This window comes from Anarrhichthys ocellatus, unplaced genomic scaffold (genome assembly GCF_004355925.1).
Source record: "Anarrhichthys ocellatus isolate YVR2014 unplaced genomic scaffold, GSC_Weel_1.0 scaffold6, whole genome shotgun sequence".
Taxonomy (NCBI): domain Eukaryota; kingdom Metazoa; phylum Chordata; class Actinopteri; order Perciformes; family Anarhichadidae; genus Anarrhichthys; species Anarrhichthys ocellatus.
The window spans coordinates 3,206,379-3,234,068 of record NW_022280036.1 but is presented as its reverse complement, the minus strand read 5'-3'; the positions used below and the strand labels follow the sequence as shown (position 1 = coordinate 3,234,068).

Genomic DNA, 27,690 nt, shown 5'->3' with positions numbered 1-27,690 from the left:
CATGAGAAGATTGATAGCACCTACATGTCTGTTGGCTAAATATTACGACAGCCAGGTGACAGTTAGCTTAGCATAAAGAGCGGAAACAGTTAACCTGGATCAGTCCAAAGATCAATAAACGACATATAACGTGTTATTGGTAAGCTTTAGGGTACATTTCTTTTACCTTTGAAAAAAAAAAGTTTTATCTCAATCATCTCTTTTGCACAAAATCTGTTTAATCATGATAATAATAGAATATGAATTTGTTATCTAATAATTAAATGATGAAACTAGAATTGTTGGCGAGCGTCAATTTCACTCACAATGGTCATTGATTAAGGCTAAATGACAAAATACGTTTCAAAATCCATCACTAACGCAGACAGAACAGAAAACAGTCTTCTTCCTAACTGTCTCTGTCCACTGTCTCTTGTGCACCAGGTGACAAATATGTGTGTAATATATATATATATATATATATATATATACAGTAAGTACAGTGATTTGAGATTGCAAATTGTGAGCACTACTCTGTGTGCAGGTCGACATTTGAGTGTGGATCTGCACTGTGGCTTGAAGTTCTGTGAAATAACTCTGACACCAAATACAGCTCTCTCTCTCCATCTGGTGGTTAAAAAACGCCACTGCCACCGCTAAAAGGATGACCCTTCACTTCCTGGTCAAATTGAGCAGGTGACACGGCTCTGAGGAAGTTTGTGCTCAGGGCCCTTCCGACTGACCGCTCAAATAGCGGTACACGATTCCTCTTGCTGATCAAATCATCACATTTCACTCACAGTTCTGTCCCGGTACACACATGTATTTCTACTGTGATCTGCGCATGTGCACTCGTAAAGGTTGATTCACAGACCGAGTAGTGCTTAAACTTTGTTTTGTGCTCTTTCAAATCTTTTGTCATCACTATACTCCCATAGAAGCTTCTTGTCCTGTCAGAATAAAGCTATAAGAAGCGTACACGTCAAAGTCACCCACGTCTGAATCACTTTAACAGATAGATGAAGCAAGCAGTGTTTTGTATTCCTTGTCTGGAGAAAGGGCTCTAATTTGTATGGAGAACTTTGTCTGACAGTAAAAAAAAAAAAGGCTACTCAAGTTTAAATGATTAGCCCTATCCACATACTAGTATTACCTGGGGATATATAGTTTGTATTCATTGTAGAGGTCGGCTTCTTATGAATTCTGTGAGAATCTGCCCTGTCTGTAATCTGTCATGTAAATAATTCCACCACATTTCACCAAACACAGAGGTCATGTGATACCATTAGTCCAGTGTGCATCTTGGTTTGGTAGAAGTATTGACGCCATCTTTGGTGCAAATTCAGGAGGCTGAAATAGTCCTGTATAATATAATAGGAATTGTCATAGTATATATAAATATAATATAGCATTATATTTGTGATGTAAGCAGATGTTATGCAGAGCCTTTGTAAAATGCAGATGCCACTTATCCCATGTGAATGGGTCACATGTAACACAGACATGGGGGGTCATTTCTAAATCCAATAAAGTCCCGTTAATACTAGTCTGGAGATAACAGGGCTATGGTCTATGATGACATCTATATCTTTGCCCCAACTGAACAGTTTTGAGAGTCAGTGTTTTAATTCAGTTAAATCCCTAATAATAAATTAACAAAACCTTTAGAAATATTATTCTCATTCACCCTAAGATGCAAGAACAGGCCTTGTTAGTCGCCTTGTTACAGACATCACTGGCTCCGGTGATCCTTGGCGAGGATGGCCGGTTTCCATTTCTTTTATCATCATCCTTGTAATTTAAGTCGCAGTTGCTACTTTTCACGATAAGAAATCCTAAAAACAAAAGACAAGACCACCTGTTTTATTTGTAAAATACATTTAATCCCTTTATATTTGGGCAAACCGAAGTCTACAAGAGTAGAAAGGGGCTGAGATCCAAGTGGCAGTGGGTCCCGAGTGTCAGTTCCCAAAATTTTAAAAAAAGGGCGGCAACATGGACAGCAGTCGGAGAAACACAGCTAGCGCCCTCGTTATTGGGGAACACCGCACTGGTGGCTGTTGTCATAATTCTTTACTTTATTTCCAATGATTCCTGGGGGAGAAGCTAGCTGATGCATTGAAAGGTTTGACTTCTTCTCAGTCACCACTGCCACAAAATATCTCCCTTTCTTTCTCGACTCCTTTGACGATGTACCAAACACTGATATCACAATACAAGAAGAAAAAAAAGGCATATATTGTCTTTCTACAGCCTTCATGATTTTTGTTAGTACGTCAGAGCTGTAAATATTACAAGACATTATTTATTTTACTGTTTCTCGGTTTAAGTATGAAATGTTAACGAGACATGTTTTTTTAAATTTAGTCCACCGACAAAAAGCTGCGATGATATGTGAGGTTACACGAGACGATGTGACTTAATGTGCGGTGTGGCAGACCTCAGGACAACAATATTTTGCGGTGAAGTAAAAAAAAAAAAGAAAATTAAAAAAAAGAAGCACTGCTGGACTAGATAAACGGCACGTTCGGTTGACCAGGTGGGAGCGATCCGATTGGCTGAACTTCAGCAGGCAGGTGAGACTGACCTGTTGTCGGTGGTCAGTATCACCAATGCAATCAGCCTGCGACAGTCACAGAAACAGAATCAAGTGACCACTTGTGAAATTAAATGCAATCAAATACGAGATAATTAATCACGAGATACCACGGATAGGTTTTGCATTTTAAGGGGAGCTACATGCTGGAACTACTTCTTCTCCGAATGTTGTGACTTCCAGGAGTCTCCGTTCTTCGCCTTGCAACAGTTACCACCACGAGCGGGGACGAGGAGGGATAGTACAACGACACAAGCAGGTCAGATGAGACGGGACTAGTCAGGACTAGACTTAACCAGATCGAGGCAAACCCAGATTTTCAGAGCGCCAAACCAAGGCTCTTTCTGCGGTAGCGCTGGCTACGAGCTGGAGTCTCACCGTGCGCTTCCTCTACGAGCATGTAGTCAATTAAGTTCCTACAGAGCTGAGCAACCTGGGACAGGTGGCTGATGTGTCGGCGGTCAACAAGATTGTTGGGAAAAAAAAACACGTGGCCAATACATGGATGCATCAGGAGCACCGCTAGATGTGAGGCAACCTGCTTCACGTGAAGATGTTACGGGTCATATTTCAATCTGAGTCCTCTGATTTAAGAGATTATAGTGTTAAGCACATTGCCTCCACAAAGAAGTGCACAGTTGTATAAAACTTATAAGTTTTTTTTTCCTCTTTTTGATTAATCAGTTATTTAATAAAGATTGCACCAAAGGGGCGGGTTTCCAGAAATATTTCTACTCCTGTTGTTGTCGGGAGAAAATCGTACAAAAAGATAACACTCAGAAGGAATGGCCTTTTGTTTACCACAGTTGAAACTTTTTGACTAAATTTGTGATGCAGGTGGTGATTCCTAAGTCTGGGACCAGGCTAGGCCAAACTTTCCTTCAAGGTTTTCATACAACTGAGCACTCAAGACAATTTTGGACACACAATGAACAACAAACGGCCGAAGACAAATGGTCAACAAAAACCTCCACGGGGCCAAAACGACAGACATCGGGTCACTTTGACTTTGGTTCCAGCATCCAAGAAATAACTGAGATTCCTTCTTTAGTCAGTTCCTGCAGACATCACACAGCGGCGTGGGTGTGAAGCAGGACAACGGTCTTGTAGGACAGGGGCTGCGTGTGTGTTCACCTCTCGTGTGGCGCGGCGAGGCCGACTCTAGCGCTTCACTGGTGCCGGTGCCGGTCACGCGCGCCATCATCTGATTTAGTCTAGAGCAAGACGGACAAGCAGAGAGAGCAGGAAGGATACAGGAGAAGGATCTACTGCAATGCAATTTGCATGCTTCGGCAGTCATAAAGCACTGTTAATATAGATATTTATATACAGTTTATACATAAAACAGTGAAAAAACATCCATTAAATCCAAGAATATAAGACCATGTTCATAGGCGGAGGAAGCAGTAAAACCACTAATGCGTCACTAAAGGATTAGAGCAACAGCGGACGTCATTCATGTGCAACAGTGTGATATAATATCTACATATCGGGGTTAGGATAGCACTGGTCAAATATGCATAACATTATCTGTCACTAACTAAAAAAAAAAAAAAAAAAAAAAAAAAAAAAAAAAAAAAAAAAAAAAAGACAGTGTAATTAAAATGCTCAATGGAGGATGGTCTACGTTGTCTTCTCAAAGAGCCGACTAAATCCAGCAAGCAATATATGTAACGTTTCCTGCTTTTATAAAAGAAAATGAAAAAGAGCGAGACGGGAGACGCTGCGTGCTCGTCCCTCCTTCGGCGGCCCGTTGCTTTAGTACACCGGGCTGTTGCGGATCCCGCAGCACAACACCATGCTGAAGATCATCTCGAAGATCTAGGACGACGAAACACGGGACAGAAGTGCCGATTAGAAACCACTGTCCTCAATTAAAACAATGTCACAGTGTTTTAAAGACTACAGTGCCCAGCTGTTTAAGAGCCTTTTTAAAAAACATGGAACACTATACGCTTTACCCTTTTAGTAGGAACTAATTAGCACGAGTCCCTTTAGCAGCGTAGCGCAGTCAGAGAGTATGAAAGGATGGACTAACGCATTGTTGGGTTTGATCTTGTGCGATTTGTTGACAGCAGTATAGATTTCAAAGAAGTCTCATCCTTTAATCCAGACCAAGTAGTTTAAAATGTCCAATAGACAGACAAAGAGAAACAGAGAAACTTACCTTACATTCAGGAATATAAACATGCTCAAAGTCTAAACACTAGCAGTCATACAAATAAAACATGTTCTGATCAATAAATGTGTCTTGGCCACAGCTGTCAGCCTCGACGTAGCTGCAGCTACTGAACTTGTGTTATGGTGGTTACGTTATGGCTCCTTCTGTATGCTTTTGGATTCATGGAATAAGTACACCGTGTCTCACCATAATAATTGCGACCACCAGGGCGGCGATACCAATCAGGTAGATCTTATCTGTGAACAACTCTTCGATCCTCTTGTGGCAATCCTGCAAAGGAGAACCGAGAAAACACGACATTTATAAACGCTTCAAAGCAGCAATCATTTATTGATTGCCTCCTGTACTGATTTTGAGGTCAAGATGACATTTTACTTTAGCCTATTAGTATTTAAGTACTATTTCATAGTTGTACCAGTGACCAGTTAGCCCTCGAATTTGTTGGCTGGAATGACGAAGTCATTGGCGCCATTCCACTTTAAACTAATGCTGCAAAGTGTGTGAAATCAATGGTTGCAGCCTTCTATAAACCTATCCCTTGTATTTAGTCACACAGTCAAAAAATAAACCTTTTTTCAGTCCATGTTTTCTGTCACCCGATTACTTTTGTGGTAAAGGCCAGTGCTTTTATTTTGTAAAGATATTGGCTACACGCGCTGGAAAAACACAAGTTCCATATAACGGAACACAAGACAGCCCTGGCACACCGGGGAGTCTTGGATGGGACTCCGGTTCATTTCAGTAATGTCGATGTGCTGCCAAGAAATCAAGTTTAAGGCCCCCGTGCAGCACAAGTGGTGAATACAGATAACTTTCCCCCGCATATTTTTCCATGAAGACTTTGCACTGAAGCAGCCCTCGGAGATTCTCCACACCGCAGAGTTCTGTTGGAACTCTATACTCCCATTGGTTTAGCCATCAACAGACGACGACGTCACGTCAGTGTTCTTTTCTTTTAAATTCTGTATGACCCTTTTCAGTTGGGAGTTCTGTATTAACAGAGTCAGTCGAGGGCTTTGCTGTCCGTGACGTAAGCTCTGTCGTGTGTGTGTGTGTGTGTGTGTGTGTGTGTGTGTGTGTGTGTGTGTGTGTGTGTGTGTGTGAGAGAATGGAGCTGGAGAAGAAGACGCTGTGTTTGCTGTGACACTTTGTTTTCCCGGCACTATTTTGTGTGATTCAACAAACGGGTTGATGGGAGAACTTCACTCTTTGTCTCCGACCCGTCAGTGGAACATTACAAATGTTCATTCAGTCACTCTCTCTGTGCCGACAATGCATTATAAACATGCTGACAATGCCATACAATCTGCTTTATAGCGCTGTATAAATATAATAAATAAGTACTCATGAATATTCATGTTTCATAACAATAATCACAACACATAATAAAGCATTTTAGAATGACTTATTGTCACTCTATTATATTTTTTGCAAGAATCATAGTGTATTGTAATTCTCATACTTGTAATACATTACAATCTTCTTCACAATGCACTTTAATCACTGCAGTGATGCATTATAATGTGATTATAAGTTACTATAAGGGTCATCGTTTGCTTTAAGTTAAACAAATATTAAATATCTATGCAACTAACAAATTGTAGTGTAATAATTTGTACTTTACTTACAGCAAAGAATAACCACTTACAGTAACTTGTAATCACATTATAATGCATTATAACAGTGATTATAATGTATTATAACTATGGGAATAATAACACTCTGATCCTTGCCAAAAGAAAAGGTCAGTGACCAGCGATCATGAAGTCTTTTGAAATAAAATGCTTCATAATGTGTTTATGATTAAAGCATTATGAATATTTATGAGTGTTTATAACTATACAGAGCTATCAGACGATCATGGAGCATTTATAGTACCGTCTAAAATGCATTATAGACAGAGGCGTGTTACATTTCATTCTTCTCCAATGCTCCATTACATCTTGATGACATGAATAATAAATGAATAATGATTCGTGTTAACTTTGACTATTTGATCTAACTCAGAATGTCTTGTGACGGTCGGTGCGTGACAGTGTTGACGTGGACGATCACACTTACAACTGACATCCCAGATTTGGGGCAGATGTTAGTCAGGCCGAACTTGTCCGACATCTGCATCAGGATGGAGGACGCGTAGCCTTTAGCGCAGCAGTTCAGCTGAAACACATAAAGCAACACAGTGACGATCCCTGTCCTCTACACGGTGCCCTCTTACTCAGTTTAAAGCACTTCACATTGTCAGGTTTGTCTTTTAATAACTTCTATTATTATTATCAATAAGCTCCTCAGGTGGGGGAAACTGGTTTGCAGAAGTTCTCCCTATTCTCAATTCCTCTTTCAAATGTTTGTTGCGAGGATATAACTAAGTCTCCGATATAATGTAACAATAGTTTCGGTTTATGTTAGCTCAGCTGTTTTTATGAGAAGTAGGGCTGGGTGTCGGTATTCCATATATATATTTTATTTTTGGTGTCAACAGAAATAACCCAGCACCAAGTAGTATCCCGACTTCTCCATTGAAACGATACCCATATTTCAATCTTTTTGTACCCAGATCTAGAAAAAAAAAAAAAAAAAAGACTTATTCGTATGGTTTTGCTCATGGTCCATGCAGATTGTGGTGTGTTGAAGTGGGGCACGGCGTATTTGACGGAGCTTGGCGGTTCAACGTGCCAGGATTCCACCGGAATGTTGGAAAGCACGGCTTTACTACATGCCTGTGGCGTCTGATGGAAATAAATGCGGCGGCGGCGGCAATCAACGCAACTGAATGGTTCCATTCACGGGACGGGTATCGAATGAAGTAGTATGAAAATAAAGTACTCTATTGGTATCAATATCTCTTTATGGGTACAGGTATTGTCATTTGGACCGGCATGTGGAACGGCAGATATCTCAAAAAACTACATTACCCACGTATTAACAAAACAAGATGGCCTAGTTTAAATGAATAAAAAGATAACCCCCGAATCTGAGAGTGAATTGATTTAAGCCGCAAACATACGATCTGGGGCTTTTTTTTCTCCCGCAGTGCATTTTGGGATTCTTGCTTGACTTTTCACCGTACATTATTTTTAATGAGCTATTTTCTAACAGATCTTTTGTGCTGATAAACCTTTTTTATCTCCATCCAAAACAGTGGAAGCGCTCCAAATGTGAGTCAACGAATGTCATCGGTCTCAACATCATCCGTTAAAATCACGGAACACGCACCTCGTCGTGTATTCCACAACGTCACGTCAGTGGAGAGTTAGGCTGCTAACTCTCACAGATATCCTTTATCATTATTTCAGTGAGTGAATATGTGCTGAATCAACGTTTGAGTGGAACATTCCATTCAGGATGAATTAAGTTCTATCTCAACAGTAACGAGGAAGCCACTCAAAGATGATTCTTTGACCTTTAGATATTTATCATTTTAGTAACTTTCAAAAGTTGAATGCTAAACATAAATAGGTTCACAAAAAAGTTGAAAGGATTCAAATTAAATTGCCTACAAATCATTTTTCGACTCTCCGATGTCCTTTGTTAGGACAAGTTCAACTTATGTTTCTCCTAGTTAAAAATATACACAAAAAGTAACACATTTACAGTACAATTGACTTGAACAGAAAATGATACATTTGAGAGTGCATGTTCGTACCGTCTCGTGGAAGACCCTGAGCACGGTGGCGGCGGCCTTTCTCTTGCTCGGGTCGGTGGTCAGGGTCTCTGAGACGACCTTTTCGTACACGGAGTCATAGTACTTGATCATCTCCTTCGACACCTAAAACAGGAAACAGAGGTTTCTCCGGGCTCAGCCTCAAACTTAAAAAAGCGTCCCGGGACAGAGACACTAAAAACAATAAGCATCGCATGACATGAAAGGGCATTCGTACTGAGAACCACTGCGTTTAAAAACAGGCGGCAACCTCCGGGTCTGACAAGAAGTGTCTGAAACCTGCATTCTTTATAGTAGCCCAATAGTCGACGCCTCCGATTATAGTCTATGTATAGAAGTCTATGAGAAAATGACTCTACTTCTCTCTTGATTTATTCCCTCAGTGAACATTGTAAACATGAGTTTATGGTCTCAATCTATAGTTTCAAAGTCTTCTTCTATACAGCATGATGTTCATTTAGTAAATGATGGTCCATTTAGAAAAAATAAAAGATAAAGCAGGTTAAGCTTTAAGGCGTGACCATCTATTGATTGACAGGTCGCTATCTGGGAGTTAATAATAATAATAATAATAATAATAATAATAATAGTAATCCGTGTTTCCGTCTTCCACGTTGAACCCTTTCACGGTGTGTTTTTAGCTCATGAAGGTTCATTGTAACATTCTGGTCGTGAGCAGTGTTCGGTTGTACTTAGCTCCAACCTCTCCCGTCACTTCTGTTTGCTTTTTACATTCAAAGCTTATATTGAGGTATTAGAAATAAGCTTTCAATATCTGTTATATCGTCACCTTAAAGAAACAGGTTTAAAAAATAGATTTTGTGTTATTGTGGTTGTATAATACAGGTGCACGCCTCCCTGTGTGTGCAGCGTTTTTTTAAATTCATGTCTATTCTTCCTGTTTAAAGCCAACCTGTATTTTTGCACAGTTGCAGATAAAGATCCGGCTGCACTAATATTATTAGTATTAAACTATTTGTAGAATGAGATTCCAGTGGTGACTGCCTTTTGGATCGTTTCTGACTCATGTGATCCAAACAGTTCCAGAAACTGCAGAGTATTGTATCCTGTATCCTGAGTGCGTTTGCAGTCTTACGGTGCCTTTGTGCATGAAGCCCCAGATTCCGGCTGCCACTTCGCAGGCGAACAGGATGACCAGGCAGGCGAAGAACTGCGGGACAGAAGAGAAACGTCAGATTACCGGAGGGATTTAGCAAACAACGGTTTTACTTTTGAAACAAGAGATGAAATAGGGCCCCGTGGAGTTTTCACAATCAGCGTTACTCACCAGAACACACTGTGTGAATCCCTCAGCTCTAACAATCATGTTGAGTGCATTGCCATCCTCACAGAACATTTGCACAGACGCTTTTTCTAAAGTAAAGTAGTTTAAGATCCAGCATTGTTTACATTAATGTTAACTGGCTTGCAGTCTTCTTCTTCCCTGCTCTTGCTGACACACTGCAGCATATCTTGGCATGTTTGCCGCCACCTGTTGATCAGTGGAACAGCGTGAAACCATTGGTAGGGCCGAGTACGGCGTCAACCGCATGCGCACGGGTGTACATGCGTGTCAACAACAAAAACTGGGACCCACCTAAAATGTCAAGAGAATTTTTATTTATTTACAGAGCGCCAAATCATAACAGAGGTTACCTCACGACACTTTTCAAAAAAGAGCAGGTCTAGACTCTTTAGAAAAAAAGAAACAGCTCCATGCCGCTGCTTGAGATCTAAAACTCCATAGGGAACCTTTAAATGTGACTCACAGTTCCCAAAAGACACTGGGACTCTTGGATGGCGCCGTAGCATCCGAGGAAACCGACCACCATCATCACGGCGCCGACGGCGATCAGGATGTAGACACCTGGACAGAAAGACAGACTGATTAATATCCGTCGGCATCACACACACATTAACAGGTTTGAAATAAGAGGGCTGACAGGAATGCTGCGATGACAACCCGGCGTTCTTGACGAGCTTTCAAAGTCCCTCCTCTTCTCAGAGACAAAGAAGTTACTGCAGACAGCAGTTACAAGAATGGAAACCACTAAAAGGCTTTCAAACCGCTGTGGAAGTATTTCTTAATACCTCTGTGCATGCAATAGCGTCTGACGGGCAGCAGACGGCACAATCTTGTTTCGGTGCCAGTAGTTTAAAGTGAGTCATGTTCCAGTTATGTTCACAGGAAGAGTATTTGTTTTTTTTTGCTGGCTCCCTAATTCAACCTGTTATTTTTTTATCCTGGACACAAAACAGGTGCTGCACTTGTTTCTTTTTTTTTTTATTACTCTCCTCACCCAGAGCGTGTTTCCTGTGTTAGGCTGTCAGATGCTTGCAGGTTAATATTGGACTTATTCATACAAATATGTATTTTTTCTGAATGTCTTCCATATCAATTGCTTTGGAAAAGCCTGTGAGGAAAAGAAAAAAATCACTTTAATCAGCAGAAAATCACTTCGGTCTTGTTTTTTCCTTTAAAGACATACCTTTTTTTTGGGGCGGGTTTCAGTCCAATAAATATAAAAGACCTTCCTGTGTTGTAGATGGTTGAATGTCTTTTTCCATACAGTCGTTTTAGTTTCCATTCACTGTGGTTTACATGAAAAAAAAAACCCCTACGTGCAGGCAGAGATTTGTTTTGGGTGAGGTCATTTATCACGGTGATTACATCTGGTTTTAACCGTGTGGTAATGCTGCTGGAAGTGCGGACACATTTCAGAAGGAAACTGTTAATTGGTGGTGTGTTCGTGTGCAGATGAAAGGCCCGGAAAGGTCAGATATTAGTTGATGCTTTCACAGACCAAAGAAAGCAAACATGAACATGGTGAAAAGGAAAATGAATTTGAGGGCTCCTTGTTTTAAAATGGTGTCACTCGTCTTCACCACATCACACGCCCCCTGCCGCTTTTAAACAAGCAGCAACTGCTTCCAAATGAATCCCGTTAACTCCTAATTAACTCAAGCAGCTGCCGTCAACACAGTACACGGACACAACAGCTAGCCTAACAGCTAACTCGAGAGCCAGTGTTAAAAGCAGCAACTAGCTGGTTAACTGTGGTGTTCGCTGTCTTGATTTTCACTGTTTTGATTGTGAAGATGTTCCTCAGAGAAAGATGCACAGCTCTGTGCCCCCCCGCCCCCACACCCCAGCCAGACCTTTCAGGTCTACGTCGTGCGTCGTGCTCGTGTTGGGCGTATCGGGGAGTGCAGCTCTTTGTGCGCTCAGCCCCACCATCATTACTCCTGCTTGTCAGCTCTCACACATAATTTGATTCTGGACCACTAACTGCTCCCATACACCCCCCCCCCAATCCCCCACCTCCTTCTCTACCCACAGAGCCACTCACACACACAAAGGCCAATTTGTAAATCGATATCTTGGAGACCGACCAAGTGCTTCCTCCATCTCTTACATTGTGGCCCTCCAGTCTGACACGGTCCCCCCCCCTCCCCTCCTTGGGTGCCGCTCGGCCCTCCCGGTCGCTCCCTCTCTTTGCCACCGCCCATCTGTCCTTTCTATTTAATGCATCTGCTCGTTCGAAATGATGCTCTCAATAATTCCATTTACTTAAAATGTCTTTTCCTGTCTGCCTTGATTTAATCTTCCCGTGGATCCTCTTCCATTATGCTCTCTCTCTCTGCTTCCATTCACCATCCAAACTGAGTCCGCCTTGTTCGGTCCGTAGAGGAGCTGACGGGCTACGTGACTCTCAGCGTTGCAGCACGGCCATTTGATGTCTCATGGCCGTGCTGCATGTCTCATCTCAAATATATCCTAGTCTTGACCGTTTTCAGCGACTTCGTTTCACATGTTTTGGATCTGCCCCAGCCTTCCTGGGAGACAATGTTTGGATCTCTAATCCACACTAATTATGCGTTTTCTTTGTTTTAAAATAGGCGTGCCTCCTGCGCATTTAGGCAGTAGCAGCATTGTAAAATGCAGAATGTATCTGCCGAACAGCTGCTGGCGAAGACGACATGGTCAGCAGCGGCTGTGATTCGTTGTCGTTTGTTGAATTAGTCTCTGGTAATCATGGCTGACGTCGTTTTGTTTTCTTCTGGAAGGTGATAGGGTGTGACGAATCAGGGAAAGGCATGCTGTGACGGTAGACGTATGTATATGTATATAAGAAGTAGTGCTGGGCAAGTTAACGCGTTAATTTCGCGTTAACGCATTCATTAATTAACACCGACAGTTATTTTATCGCGCGTTAACGCATTTTTTCAATTTATTATAATTTTTTTAATTTTTATTGAAAGACAAGAGACAATACATAGACATAACAACAAGAGGATGACAAGAACAGTGGGATACAAGCCAGCAAACATCCTATAGTCAGTTGTGTATGTATGTGTGTGTGTGTGTGTGTGTGTGTGTGTGAATGTCCTTGAGCCTTTTGAGATGGGAAAAAAATTAATAATAATAATAATAATAATTAAAAAACAAAAAAACTAATAAATTTATTATTATTGTAACAGACTGTCTCATGTTTATTGTTTTGTATTGGAGATATGATGTCCCTTCAGGGTTGCCGTAGAGAAAAGGCGACTTCCGCTTCTGGTCGAGGGGGGGCAGAAATAAAGAGAGAAGCTGCACCAGCTGTTGCTCTCCCTGGAGACTACTGGACATCGCTGCGGTAAAGTCAGCAGACACTCAGATCTCCATGGTCAACTCAGCAGACACTTACATGTTAGTGCACCTATATGCTGAAATTCACGGTAAACGCATTTAAACGGCACAGATCGGGAGCGAGCGAAGGACTTTCAAAGTTAGTGGAAAGATTAACGTGAGACAACATCCGGTTTCTTCAGATGAACATCCGGTTTTCAGAATAAGATGCCAACAAAGTATGAATTATATTCACATTAAGTATAAAACATGCTACCTGCATCTCGTGAACCAAATGTTATTGCCCTTTTGTTCATATAGCAGTACTTTTAAAATAAAAGTGTGCAATACACTACTTTTGAATTCATTATTGAACTTTGCCATAACAATGCGATTAATCGCAAAAAATCCATGCGATTAATCACGATTAAATATTTTAATCATTGCCCAGCACTAATAAGAAGTAGACGTAGCCATCGTGGTGTCACCCATTTGTTTGTGGATTGCCGCTTTGAAGCCTCGAGTTCGGCGCCTTGGAATACAACCATCTTGGCTTTTTTGCATCCGATGAACATCAATTACTATATTCGGAATGTGAAGGAGTGACGTAGAGACACCGTATACGGCTCTAGTAGTGGCAGCGACCTGTCAATCCCAATAAGCACGCCCTAAAGCATACTCCTCTTTATGGTCTATTTGACTCCAAATGGACCATAATTTACTAAATGAACATCATGCTGTATTCAAAAAGACCCGAAACTAGAGATTGAGACCGTAAACTCATGTTTACTGAGGTAATAAATCAAGTGAGAAGTAGAGTAATTTTCTCATAGACTTCTATACAATCAGACTTATTTTTACAACTGGAGTCGCGCCCTGTTGGTCAGCAGAGATAATGCAAGTTTAAAGACACTTCTGCATCTGCTTCACTCGGTAGGACCAGAGGTTGCCGCCTGGTTGTGACTCAAAAGACCGAGTCAAGACGTTGGCGTCTCCGTCTCGGCCCCGTCCAGACTATAACGCAACACAGGGGATTTTAAACTAAAAATGGCAACCGCAGCGTTTTTGAAACGTCTCCGTTTTCTCAACTTGTCATGACCATTGGAGTAGTGTGGACGCGTAGACATAAACATAGCAAAAGTTATGAGTTTCAGTGCGGATGTGGCCTTAGTGAGACATCTGGTATCACTATCGATGTGCAACCTATTTGCCCTGCCCTATTTGGTGTCGATGGTAATTGGTGACCTAATATTCATTATGCGATTGCGTTCACAACACATCTGGCCTCATTCTGTTAAACTAGAAGGAGTCTAGACCTCCATGTCATGCCAGATGGCTTAAAGATGTACTGTTTTGCTTAAAGCTGGTTAAAATGCGGGAGAGTAAGTCGAGATTTCACCGAGGTATGGGGGCCATTTTTTAAATATTATTTGTAAGCATGATGAACAATACTAGAAAGTAGGTTACACATCTGGATTATTTGTCTTGTGTGTCCGTAAACGGATTATTACGGTAGCTGTAGCTCGATCTGAATAATGTTTACTGTATATTGTTTGTCCATTTGTTTAATTGCTTCAGAATTTATTTTTATTGTTCATCACCACATGAGGATGACGGGGAGGGCTGGGTTGGGATTGTTTTTTGTTATCTGTTAAATACCAATAAAGAAAATGGAGAGGGAATTAACATTATATACTTGAATCTAATACTTCTATTATTATTTAATTATTTGTAGAGCTATTATTGTTATTATAGAATTATATGGGAAAGAAACTATTAAGATTAACATTAAATAAATGCTTCCATGTACGTTCCTGAAATTCAGCCTATTGTGTTTCATCCGCACACTGCTCCAAACAACATGTAGACCAGGTGGGGTTTCCCTTAAATGATGGAAGCTAACGGAACAACGCACCTCCAAATATTTTATCCAGATGCGTTCAGTTGCTGCGGCGGAGTCATCCGACTATTGTTTCTTATACAATGCCAGCCTTCCTTTCTGCTGTTGGTAGTTTATTATTAATACTGTAATCCAGCCATGTAAGGACACCAGAAGGTCTTGGCTTCAGACTGGTGCCAACGCTGTGGAAAAGAACCTTTTTAAGATGGAACTTCACGGAGGACACCGAAGACTCGTCAACCTGCAGACGGCGTGTCAGCGCTGCAGACTAAACTGTAAACGCTCGCACACAGCTACTTTGTTTTATTCAGTTTTTATCTGTCTTTCAAGCTTTTTTTTTTTTTTTTTTTTTTTTTACTTCACTCTCTTGTCATCCAGAGGACCTAACAGACGTGCAGTTACACGTCCGTGATGACAGATATGGTTTGTTTGTAGTATGCACCGCTCTATCTGAGATCACCATCCAGCGGCATTCCGACTTCAAATGTAACACAATAAAACACAGCGACCCTACAGCTTAAGAGACCAACAATATCATCTATACACACATGATTGTATCTGTGGTTGTTTCTTCATCAAAGTTTGTAGCTTCTTGCTCGTCAATAATATGTGCGGTCAGTTGGTTTTTTGTTTCTCCTTACATTATAATAAGACCATTTGTTCTCATTTTACCCACAGATAGTGATCCTCTAGTCCTAGAAATGTGAATCTGTGGTTTAATGTTGGGAAGAACAACCTATGACAATGAACACGTGGAGCACAACTCTTGGTCATGAGCGGAATATACAGTTGAATACTTTAATCTGAAGTTTCAGTACCATCCTGTACGAGTCTATTACCCCCCCCCCCCCCAAAAAGAGCCCCGCCCACATGTGAAGAGGGAAAGCTCCTCTGACTCTGGTTCTATTTTTGGTGAGGTGGTACCAAAACCAAACGCTGCAGCTGGAAAACAACATGACGTAACAGGAACCGAGACATCAAGCGTGAGCAACATTACATTTCTTCATTCACTTCACTTTCAACGGATCATTCAGCTGTAGTTCAGCTCCTTTTCTGTTCAGTTGAGATAGTTTAGAGAAAAAGTGATCCGTCAAACTCACGGTGCGGTTAGTGCTGTAGAGAGGTGAGAGGCGGCCCCCGCCATCGGGCTATTGTGTCTGCGTCTGCGAGCGGGTGTGGGTGAGAGAAAGGAGAGAAGCAGATGTGGGGACTCCATATTGACTCCCCTGGCAGCAGGGGACGAAGAGGGGTGAGGGAGAAAAAGGGCAGACGGAGATAGACTGAGGGAGGGAGGGGAAGGACTAAAGGAAAAAGTAAGGAGAAGTGAGACAGCGCGACTCGGACACTAACCACAACCAGATGGGCTTGTAAGAGGGGGGTGGGGGTGTGGGGGGCGCGGAAAGAAACCAGGCGGAGTGAGGGAGAGGAAAACTTTCACAGAGGAGGGAGGAGGAGGGTGGGGCCGGTGAGGAGGAGGAGAAGAAGAAGGGAGGGCCAGTGAGGAATTTTTTCCGAGACTGACGAGGCTTTCTCTCCCTTCCTCGGGAATGAGAGGGAGGCTTTATGTAACGGAGAGGATGCAATCATTGAGGCTGGAGAAGAGAAAGTCCCTAATGTAGTTCCTCTCTGATTTTTTGTTGTTGCATGGAACAACCACAGCTATGCTGCCTCGGAGGACGGAGACGAAAACAATGACTCAAACACACCCTCCATTTTCTTCTGCTTCTGGTAGCTGTGTTTCAGAAGGAGACGGGCGAGCGCTCACTTGTATTTAGTAATAACCCCGTCATCCTATCATCCTCCCTTTTAATCTCTCCTCTTCCTCGCGAGGCAGATGACTAATGCTGGTTCAAGCTGGTTCAACTTTTAACAGAGTCAGATGACGAGCCGCGTGTCCTCAGTTAGTAATGGTCACAAGTCGCTGGTGAAACTGGGCAAGGCGGGGTGGCGGCGACTCATCGTCCTGACGCATTTTAACACTAGTTTAATAATGTAGGTCCACTTTGTACGTCCCAAGCTGCACGTTATGTGCGACGCTGTGATTGACAGGACTCTGCTCAGCTGAAACAATCGATAAATCAACACAAAATATGTCTGATGTGAGAATTTTAGGCTTTTCTTTATTTTATATCGCGGGATACTTGTAGGCAAAGCAGGTAAATAATGAATAAAAAAAATATTTGATAAATAATTGTAATAATTTGTTAGAACTGTTCAGTTCAGACGGAACAATATCTATTTGAAATTATTTGATTATTTGATCCTAAAATGTTGTGGATCAGAACAACCGAACATAGATGGCAAACAAACCTTACTAGAAACGAGCACTTTTTTCCATCATGGCCGCCTGACTTTTCACCACACAGAAAGAAAAACATTGTAAAAAGGTACAGGAAAAAAAAACACGCAAATCTGAGCGAGATGTAAGTTGTTTCTTCTTTTGCCTAAATTTCCTTCTCTGTATTTTCTGGTTCAGACGCTGAGTTTTAAACCCGTTTGGCTCCATTTTGTCAAAGAACACGAGCGATTTAGATTACAACCAGTGGGGAGCATATTTCTACTCTATTTAACATTTCAGAGTAGCCTATTTCGTTTTGTTTTGTGCTGCAATAAACCATGACAGCCTACAGTTTGTCAACTTAAATGAAATGGTGATTTTTTTTTCCATTGCTCAGATTAATCGACTAATCCCTAAAATAGTTGATAGATTAATCGATAGAAAGTTAGGCGGTAGCGGCAGCCCTATTCATTTATGTGTTAAAGTCCTACACTCCATCTCTAACCTTTTAATAATTAATATCATATTCATCTTAATCATAGCACTCTAAAGGAGATCCACCTATTGTGGCCATTAATAGTCAGATACATTATCACATGCTTTTCTTCTAATGGCACATTCTTTTTCTTTAAGCAGCATAGTGAAAGGGAAACCTGCTGAAACTCTTTTTATTTGACTTTGACAGAAATCCACGATCAAATCACGCTACGATAAATATTAAATGTAAACTTGTATTTTGAAAATTCAGGCCAATGTCACATCCTGTGGTCTGAACTACCTAATATGGGCGTGTAGTGTATTTTGTGCTATATTGAGCATAGCTCCAATTGTTTTACCTTTTCAGTAAAGTAGACAGACATAAACATAGAATGGGTTGTTCGTGCAATATGAGTTTTTGTTTTCAGACGGCTTCCTGTCTCCATGCTGTTGTTTTTTTTAACAGATTGGATAATTCAGACTTTATGGCTTTTTCTTTGAGCTCGTAAAGCGGTCTTTCCACAACCAGAGCAGAATGAGTCTAATGAGAATAAATAAAAGACTAAAAAGCATAGGGGAGCATTTCCATTTGAATGAGTGACATGTAACTGGGTCTTGTTGGTGGACAAAGGACAGTGTCATTGTGTGGAAATAACAGAAATGAGCAGAAACACAGACACATTCTGCATGTGGCAACAGATGTTTTTTTTTTTACTGAGCCGTGTCCAAAGTTTTGAGCAAGAGGTTTCCCACCAGACAGAGACAGATGAGGTACGTACTGATGTAGAAGGTGCTGGGGGCGGGGTCTCCATCAAGCTCCAGCTCCAGCAGGTTGCTGGTCTTGGGGTCGTGTCTCAACCACAGGGCCACGCCCAGGATCACACCTCCCGCGAGCTGCAACACAACACAGACACATCCTGGCTTCAGTTCACTACATTGTGCTGCTTACATTGTTAGAATCAGCTTTTTCTCATTTTCACACTTGAGTTCTTGCAAAAGCAGCCATGATCACTTTAATGACACAAACTTTCACTGAAGGAAAAGTTCAACACTTTGGGAAAGAAGTTCATTCACTTTCTCACTGAAAGTTAAATAAGAGATCGACACTCGATACCACTCTCGTGCCTGTACGCTAAACATGAAGCTAAGGAGGGGCGGGGGGGGCTCCAGTCGAACTATTCCACTGGTAGCATTCCCAGTTTCTCTCTTCTTCACTGGCTCAGTCAGTCTCTCCCTCCCTCGTTGTCTCTCTCCCCCTCTCTCTCCTTATTCTGTCCCTATTGACATTTGTGGGGGGGGGGGGGCTTCTTGGCTTTGGTAGTAATCAACGTCGAAATATTCAAACCTTCGGCAGGAGATGGGTGCGATCCCCCGGTCACTGGCGGGGAGTCGCCATGACCAGAAAGATCACCACCGACCCTTTTTTTCTAAAATGTGTTTTTGTACTTCCTCTTCTAACCGACTTCCGGGGGGAAAGTCTTGCACATACTGAAATGTGTCCCCGAGTAGCTGCAATGTATTGTTCTTCAGGGGCGGTTTACATTGACAGACGTCTGCCGGAGCCCTCTTGTTTGGCCCGGGACAAAGACGTCCTAAATATAACTATATATAACATACACCTCAGCAGGCACACAGGAACAAGCAGTAAAATAAACCACAGATGGACGTGATAGAACCCCCCCCCCCCCCTCTCTCTCTCTGGTCCACATGGGTTTTTATAAATACTTTGATACGTTCAAAATAGAGAATGTGGCCAAAGAGAATATCTAAATAAAACTAGTTTCTGTGAATAGATTTGAACCAAAACAACCTCAGCCCCCCTCCTCCTCCTCCTCTCTTAGTGAGGTCCATTCCTGAGCGAAGGCCAGCTGCTGCCAAGCAACCAGATCAACACCATAACTGGCAGGAGTGCAGCAATTCCACACACACACACACACACACAAAATGACTCACTAACTTCAAGAGAACCCCGCCCCCCCAGCAAATTACTCGTCACTGAAATGTCTGACGGTTTCAACAGATTTCTGAGAGGCTTTCATTTACAGCGTTTCTATGAAGTGATGAGTAGAGGGGGGGCCCAACAGAACATGTTTAGTACCAGGATGTTTATGCTTTGCCTGAGACACGACCGAGGCTGGAGCAGCTCCAACTACCGCTAACTGAGGTCAGGAACAGTGCTGGTCCCAGGTCAGCCACGACCTTGAGGACACGCTAAGGGGTGTGACTCGCTGGTGGTTTAGGAGGAAGTAATAAACGAGGTATTTGGGCAAAAAAAAATACGGTATCTGGGATGTTTGAGTCAGAGGAACTGGCGGCTTTTTGAGAAGATCAACCACAGATCTCAAACTGTTTCAGACCAAATGTAGAGAATCGCTGAAACTTGAGGGATGTTCTGCTGGAGTAGTTAGAAGACTCAAGATTTTAAAAGAGGAGCCAAAGAGGTCCTCTACCGGCCACTTATGACTGAGTGGTTAAGTAGAGCTGAAACGTAGCCTCGCAGCTAACGGTGCTAACAGTGTCAACGACGGCAACGGCGCTGAAAGAGCCAACAGTGTTAACCTGGGAAGGTGAACCTGAGGGGGGGGACTGTGCTTCCGCAACACGGTGGCGATTAGCTAACCAGTGGGCCACGCTAACATGTGCTAACATGCAGCAAAAAAAAGGCATGCACGGCCGACCCGGCTACGTAAACAAGGCACAGAGAAGCTCGGATTACAACGCACTCAAGAAACAGATGCCCCTCCATTATATTTTTACAGAGACAATAGTTGTTTGATGCTATATTCATGCTCTGAATATCAAACCTAACATGTTTAACGGCATTTTTGAAGCAGGGACATCGTGGCTACGGCTTCTCAAATGTGAATATTTGGTGGGTTTTCTCAGACTATGATAGCAGTCTGAACACCACGAGGTTTTCCGTTTGGTTTAGTGTTGGCCAGACAAAACCAGTCAAATGAATCTTTAACTTAGTGTGTGTTTGGGCTCTTTTCTTTTTTTGGGCAAATGAATTACACTCAAAATACGAGTGTAGGGATTTCAGAGGCGCTAGGACGTGCAGCCGTTTTGTGTCTTAAGTAGGTAATGACGTTAGGGCAGACATAAAAATGGCCGAGCAGATAGGCTACCTGCTCCGGTTTTCACCGCATTTTTATTGTCTCACATTCCACACCGAGACAGATGTCCAAACACATGGGGGTCATCATGTCTTCCTACAGCCTCGCCTGCCGTCCCCACAGAGAGACGGCTCCTTCTGAGCAAAACCCAAGACTAACGTTCAGAGTCGAGTTTAACTTGTGTGTTGTAAAAGTCCTAACAGCTGTGACTGTATCCTCACACTTAAAGAGAAACTCTGAAAGTGCTTCAGGTATCATCCAGTGTGAGATCAGCACAGATCAGCCCCCCCCGGTGTCAATTTCTGCCTGATGCCCCCGCGAGTACAGGGGGGTTGTAGAATGCTGGGCATGCTGGAGGTCTGCTGTTCCCATAAGTCTGCTATATCACCACACTGATGCTCTCCCCCATTCCTCCCCCCTGTAGCCTCTTAACCCTCTCAGTGTCTTGTGTGATTTATGGAAACAGGAGGTCCACCCCCCGCCTCCCTTTTTTTTTTTTAAAGAGACAGACTCCATGGGGCCGCATGCCACAGTTGAAAGTGTTTCTTCACATCCACCGGACTCGTCCGCTCTGATGGAACCCTCTCTCTCAAGAGCTCTTTAGAAGCAGTCAATAAAAAACTAAAAGGGTTAAAGTGGAGTACGTGTTGAAAAGAAAGGAGGAGACGCCGTGATGCATTAACGGTCACGTTAAAAGTCACTTCTCAGGAGTGTTGCCAACACTTCTTTATCGGTGGCTAGTTCGAGTCAGGAGGACTTGGACCCATGTCGCAAATTGCAAGCTTCTCAACTCCCGCTGAAGACCTTCAACACTGACGACTAAAAGTGTGTGCGAGTGTGTGTGTGGCTGCGATATTACCATATGTACGACGTAAAAACCATCACGCTGCCCACGCATGTGTGCATTTGACTGATCGGTGCAGCTAGACTGGAGTCATGTCCCGGACTGAGTCTTTTTGGAACAAGAACCTCTTTTAACATTAACACCACTAGAAGGTCGGGTCCACTTTCTCATCAGAAGTCGACGATGACCAACACAAAAGGCTGGTTCTTTGTTTTTTTGGCCTTCTTAAGCAGAAAACAAACCCAGAGTAAGGGTGCTTCCATTAAAGAAAGCCTTTTAAATGCTACATTGCTTGTCATATTGTGACTTGGCAATTCATGAAAAGTAACAGAAATCCTTTTAAAGACAACTTTAAGGTGTTCAATTTGGGAACACAATTTGGTGAGGTGTTTTGTTTTTTTATTTGGTCAGTAACTTCCAAAATAGTTTTTAAAACCCAACAAGAAAAATAATTGTAATAAGATTGTGGATTGTGATCCTGCCTGAAAAATAAATAAATCATGATTTGATATTTTTGCCATATCGCCCACCCCTAGCCTCTAAGGACCCTTGTTTTAATAACCGATTCTAGCGCATTAAATTTACGAAAGGTCTCAATAGCAAAGGTAACAGAAGCTAGAGGTCAATCTAATGGTCACTGACACTTTACACACAGGCCTTTAAGATGCAAATTAAGGAAATAAGTCCAAAAAAATACATCTTTGAAGGGGACATTTGTTGTTCTAATGTGCACATGGTACCTGAACGCATCGTGTGTAGACGCAGACAGCTGGAGCTGCTGACTGAAGGCCTGTTATCTGTGTGAGATAGTGGTAGAACTGTGGCTTAATCATTAGCTCTCTGGTCCCTGAACAGTTAGACTGAGGGAAAGTGCAGCCCACTGCTTCCTTCTTCAACACCAGCACTTTAGTTGTCATTCATAATGGATGACGGCAATCAGCTGTGGACGATAGTCGCAGGTAAAAGCATTTCCTATTGGGGTTTCCTGGGCCTTAAAGAGTTGGCGTGTGAAAAAACCACCAACATGAAAAAAACAAGTGTTGTTCAAGCTAAACGTATCACATCTCTATTCAGATTTCGCCATACTGACCTGACCATGACAGTTCATTGTAACATGGTAGAGCTATGTTGCCTTCAGGTGCCCGCTGGAAATATCAGAATTACAAGGTTTAATGTATTTAAACATTGTAAACATTGCAAATAATACATGTATAATACGTTATAGAAATGTATTAACTTTTGATCTGGAAAGGCCATATAAATGTGGAGACATTTCGAAAAAAAAGTAAAGCACAAGACAAATAAATGTGACATTTAACAAAAGCAAACAAGGATAAATCAACAATAAAAAATGTGATGAAACATGACAAAACTCTGCCTTTCAATTTGATAAAATCCTAAATCCGACACAGAGTCGAATAATTCATTATTCAATTGACAGAATATTAATCTGCAACATTTTCTCTAAAGGAGAGCTCTGTAGAAGTGACCCGGTGGCTCTCCAAACCTGTAACTCATCACTACTTTCCATAGAAAATGAATGAGTCTACTGCTGCGTGAAACAATGACACAGCAAAAGTTATGCACGTCTAACTGGACAAAGAAATGCAAATATCTCAAGAAGCATTACAGGGGGGAGGGTACAATTGCACTTTTTTTTTTTTACGTGGAACCAATGTTGACTGCAACACTTTAAAACTTTCACCACTAGCTTGCTTACGGTCTGCAACATGTCAGCCTGTACTGCACCTACATAACATCCTCTGTTGTGTCTCCATTTCTCTCTGCAAAGAGGCTGGAAGTGTGACCTTTATTAGAGTGATTGATGAGTGGGCAACACCCCCCGCTTTAATCTGAAAGTTGCTATGGAAGAGTGTATATTTAAAACGAATAGAAACGACCAACAAAGACATCGTCTGCTCTTATAATCACCTTCTGTTCACCCTCCTCATTTCTGCTCGTCCTACAGATTACTTTATCTTTTCCTCCCCTGAAATTCTTTGTCTTGTCATACTATTGTCATGATGTGTGTAAAAGGGTTTGTTGACTGCCATGAAATTTCGTTCAGATATCATGGTCCCCAGAAGATGAACCCGACTGATTTTGGTGGCATTTTTGGCTTGACAACTATCACATATTTCCATGAAATATGGTAAACACATTCTGGTCCCCTTGATGAACATCTTCATATTGTCTTTGATTCTTTAACTTATCTAGAGCCACGCACAAGGTCAATGGACTCTAAGGCCTTGTTTAACCCATAGGACCCAAGCCCTATTTTTAGGCCTCTGCTCGAAAATTGCATACCCATACTCAAGAGAGTCCCGAGCTCTAACTACAAGGTCTATTTTAATAATTTTGATGCTAGAATACTGGTCACACTTGTGAGATGTGTTGAATTGTGTAAATATTGTGTATATGTTACTGGTTAATAACTGATACACTTATGGCACAGCTCAAATTGAAAAATTTCTAGGTTCGCCTGAAAAAAAGTGCTTGTATTGAACTTTTTTTTTTTTTTAAATAATACAGCTGCAAGCCTAAAAATACACCACAGACATAGAACAACACGTTTTACATGTCCCCACAACATATTTTACTTCGATTGAGTGAAGCAGGCCAGCATAAATGGTCATAAAAATCAAAATTTTGATTTTCGGAACCAGCTGTTGCATTGCTGTATACTAATTTTATATAATATATAACTAAATATTAACTATATATTCACTTTTCTTATCACTAAGAGTGTTCAATAATCCTAATAAATCAGTTTGACACCATTTGGAATCATTTTAAGCAGTTATGATGTGTCATATCTGTCATTCATAACAATAAATGACTCATAATGTGTGTCTATGTGACCCTGGTAAGGCCGATTTAGATCGTGCGAGAGCTTTTTAGATGCGGGATAGTCCAACGGGAGCCATGCGGGGGTGTTTGATCGTATCCGGGTCTGTTTACTGACTAAAAAAAAAAAATCGCAAAATGCAGGGCGAACCCCCCTCTCTACATGGATTGCTCCACCTCACAGAATAGTCTGCCATTTTGTGATTCATTCCGCGAGCGCATTGATACCAGTCACAGACTCGCAGCACAACATGGCTGGCAGAGCTGTGCAGAAATCGGCTGGAATAAATCCGTTTTACATCGCCAAAACATACGTTTTTTTACCCAATTTATTTTCTCTTGAGATGTGGCTGATGTTGGCATGTACACCCATAACTTTTGAACGGTTTGAAAGAGAGTATAATTTCGACGCCACTGTGCGTTTCCGGGTCGAATCGTGCCCCTCCTGCATGTGTTCATCCGCCATGTGCGATCAGTGCTCCGTGATGAGAGAGCCATAGAGAGAGCATAGGTCGTCGATTTTTGGCCAAAATTGTGGCAAATCTTCTAGATATCTTCCAGATATGATATTAGTTCATGTATAATTGTGTTTGCAGTGTTTACAATGGCTGGTATGATGATGTTGCTCGGACTTTTCCCGTTAATTCGATATTTAATATGTCTGGAGCAATAATCATATTTCTTTATGAAAAATGCTTTCTACGACGCGCTGAATGCTACACACTCTAAAACAGCCCCCCGTGGGGGGCTCTCGGGTCCTATTTAAAGCGGCATTAGTCCCTCTCATTTACTTTAATGTTGCCACTCAGTCTGGGTGCCAACACAGGCTGGCAAAAAAAAGTAGAAACTACTGGTTAAACCTTTGCTGCAATGCAATGTGACGCCATCCAGCAAGCCGCTGCGTTAGCCAATCACATTTTTGGATGGGCCTTCTAATTACAGAAGTAAATACTGTTCCTTTAACGGTTTCCGACTGGTAGAGTATCATACCCTGGCGACTAGTGCGTCTGGTTGATTATGACACTTTTTAAAGATTATTTCTTTCTTCAAATGGCACACATATTGCAAACATGAAACATGGTATCTGTGATGTTTGGTCCTTGCTGTGGGTTTAGTAGAACAAAACGTCCATTCACTGACAGTTTAGTTCTATTTGAGGCGATGCCATCTTGTTTGGGTGATCTGGCTCGATGAATATTCATTCAACGTGAGTCGATTGTAGGGAGAGAGAGGAAGACATTGACTGCTGGTCAGATTGACTTTAAACGAGAGAGAGTGGCTCACTGCGCTGTCAATTCTTTCTAGGGAACATAGAAACGGTGATCTCAGGCTTCTTGGATTTTTTTTCCCCAGCTCCCATCTTGCCTACAATGTTTACAGCTTCTTGCTATAACATTAGACAGTGACTGCATGTGCACTGTAAACTGCTGACAGACACATTCTACACAGCTGGAAAATGTAACCAACACAGAACGCTTTCTGAAAGCCTAAATAAAAACCCACAAAAAACAAATATTTTATTCGCAGGAGACGCATTTATTTACAATTTTTTTTAAATTCTGCACACGACTGATTTTTTTCTTTGACTTTTTGTATTCTATACTAAAATATCTAAACTACCGTAGACGCCACGTCGACGGCCTGTTGCGATTGGTCCAGACTCCACACGTGTCTTTTACTTTGAGTGGGGAAACAGCGTTTTAGTCTTTATTGAGCATGGTAAATATGAATTCTAATTATTAAAATGTAAAAATTTAAAATGTAAAAATTTGTTCTCCCAGTCATTTAGGATGGGCCGGCTGTACAAGTGGGCGGGCCTAGACCCGTAAGGCCCGCCCACATCCTTGGTCGATCGTGAAAGTGAACCGCTATTTCTACAGTTTACCGTCTGACAAAAAATATGGTTACCGTAAAATTCAGTGTCAGGGTATTATAAACTGTTAAAGGCATTCATTTGCTACTTCGCCTCGAGATCATGTTTTACTGTCTCAACAACAACACGCCCCCACCCATGCACCACCCTTGTCTTCCGTCCGACACCCTGCTTAAGATCGTTTACTTCGGGTTCGTAATATATATATATTCATTTATATATATATATATAGTGGCACTCTTTGATTTGTAAGGACAAAAATAACGGATGAAGGGAAGGAGCCTACAGTAGCTCTCACACGGGAAGAGCGAAAGCTAAACACACGCACATTTTTTCCACGAGCCATCACCCAACACGGGGCCTGGACTCAGGAAATGGAAACCACCACGAGACACCCCCCACCCCACAGAAATTGGGTTGAGGATGTAATCCAAACAAAGCCATTCTCCAAACCCGAGCGAGGCAGTCTTCACCGCAGACCCACTAACTAAAAGACGTTTCTACCGTCTTATTATCGGCCCATATTGTTATTAGAGCCTCCGTCAGGGATTCTAAACGGTTCAACCGTGAGTTTGATTTCACAACAAACAAACTATCGCGTGAACTTATCATTTTTGGGGCTAAACGCACTATTTTTCTCCCGTTTGCTTTTTTTTTCTTAATGCTGATTTAACACGTGAGGCGGCTCTACCTCGGCACGGTAGGGTTTTGCTGTATAAACTATGATATTCACCAGCTCGTGGATGTTTTATTATAGTTCTGTAAATTAACCACACACACGCCTTTTCTACCTATTTATTTTGGCCAACCATCATTTCGCCATAGTTTCCCCTAGTGGCGAAGGAAAAAATAAGCCCTCACGCGGTTATTCATGCGGTAGAACGGTTGAACGTACTAAATCCACGAGATGGAACGTTAACGTGGATGTTATCCCGGTGTCGTTCATTCATACAACGGGCCGGCAGCCTAAACAAACCAATACAACCCGCTGAGCGCAGAGAGAAGGAGGCGGAGGCACCGAAGTGAACGCCTAATGTGTTAAAATAAAAATAAAACCAAGGCTTGCTGCTCACCCAGAAGATGAAGTTGAAGAAGAAAAGCAGGTACTTGATACATTTGGTGCAGCCTTCGACTCCCATGTTGGTCCGTTTAGTCAAATGTATTCGGAGAAAGAGTTTATACAGGACGGTGGCAGTGTAGTGGGCCGAGTGTCTCACGACGTGTGTAACAGGGACTGAGTGTCGACTGGGAATCCTGACTTCAGCTCGAAGACCGAGGCAACACCCAACTCCTCCCTCCCTCCCTCACTCACACACAATCAA

The 27,690-nt window shown here is 42.0% G+C and overlaps 1 protein-coding gene across 1 annotated transcript; it reads right to left on the bottom strand.

Moving 5' to 3' along the window:
• Positions 1–1,840: 1,840 nt before the first annotated feature.
• Positions 1,841–27,690, bottom strand: LOC116382875 (CD81 protein-like). The gene is made up of 8 exons (XM_031846285.1): positions 27,442–27,690; positions 18,468–18,582; positions 10,191–10,288; positions 9,518–9,592; positions 8,404–8,526; positions 6,819–6,917; positions 4,944–5,027; positions 1,841–4,396 (listed from the first exon to the last, which is right to left on the bottom strand). The coding sequence occupies exons 1-8, from the start codon at positions 27,505–27,507 to the stop codon at positions 4,334–4,336; spliced, it is 723 nt and encodes a 240-aa protein (XP_031702145.1). The 5' UTR covers positions 27,508–27,690; the 3' UTR covers positions 1,841–4,333.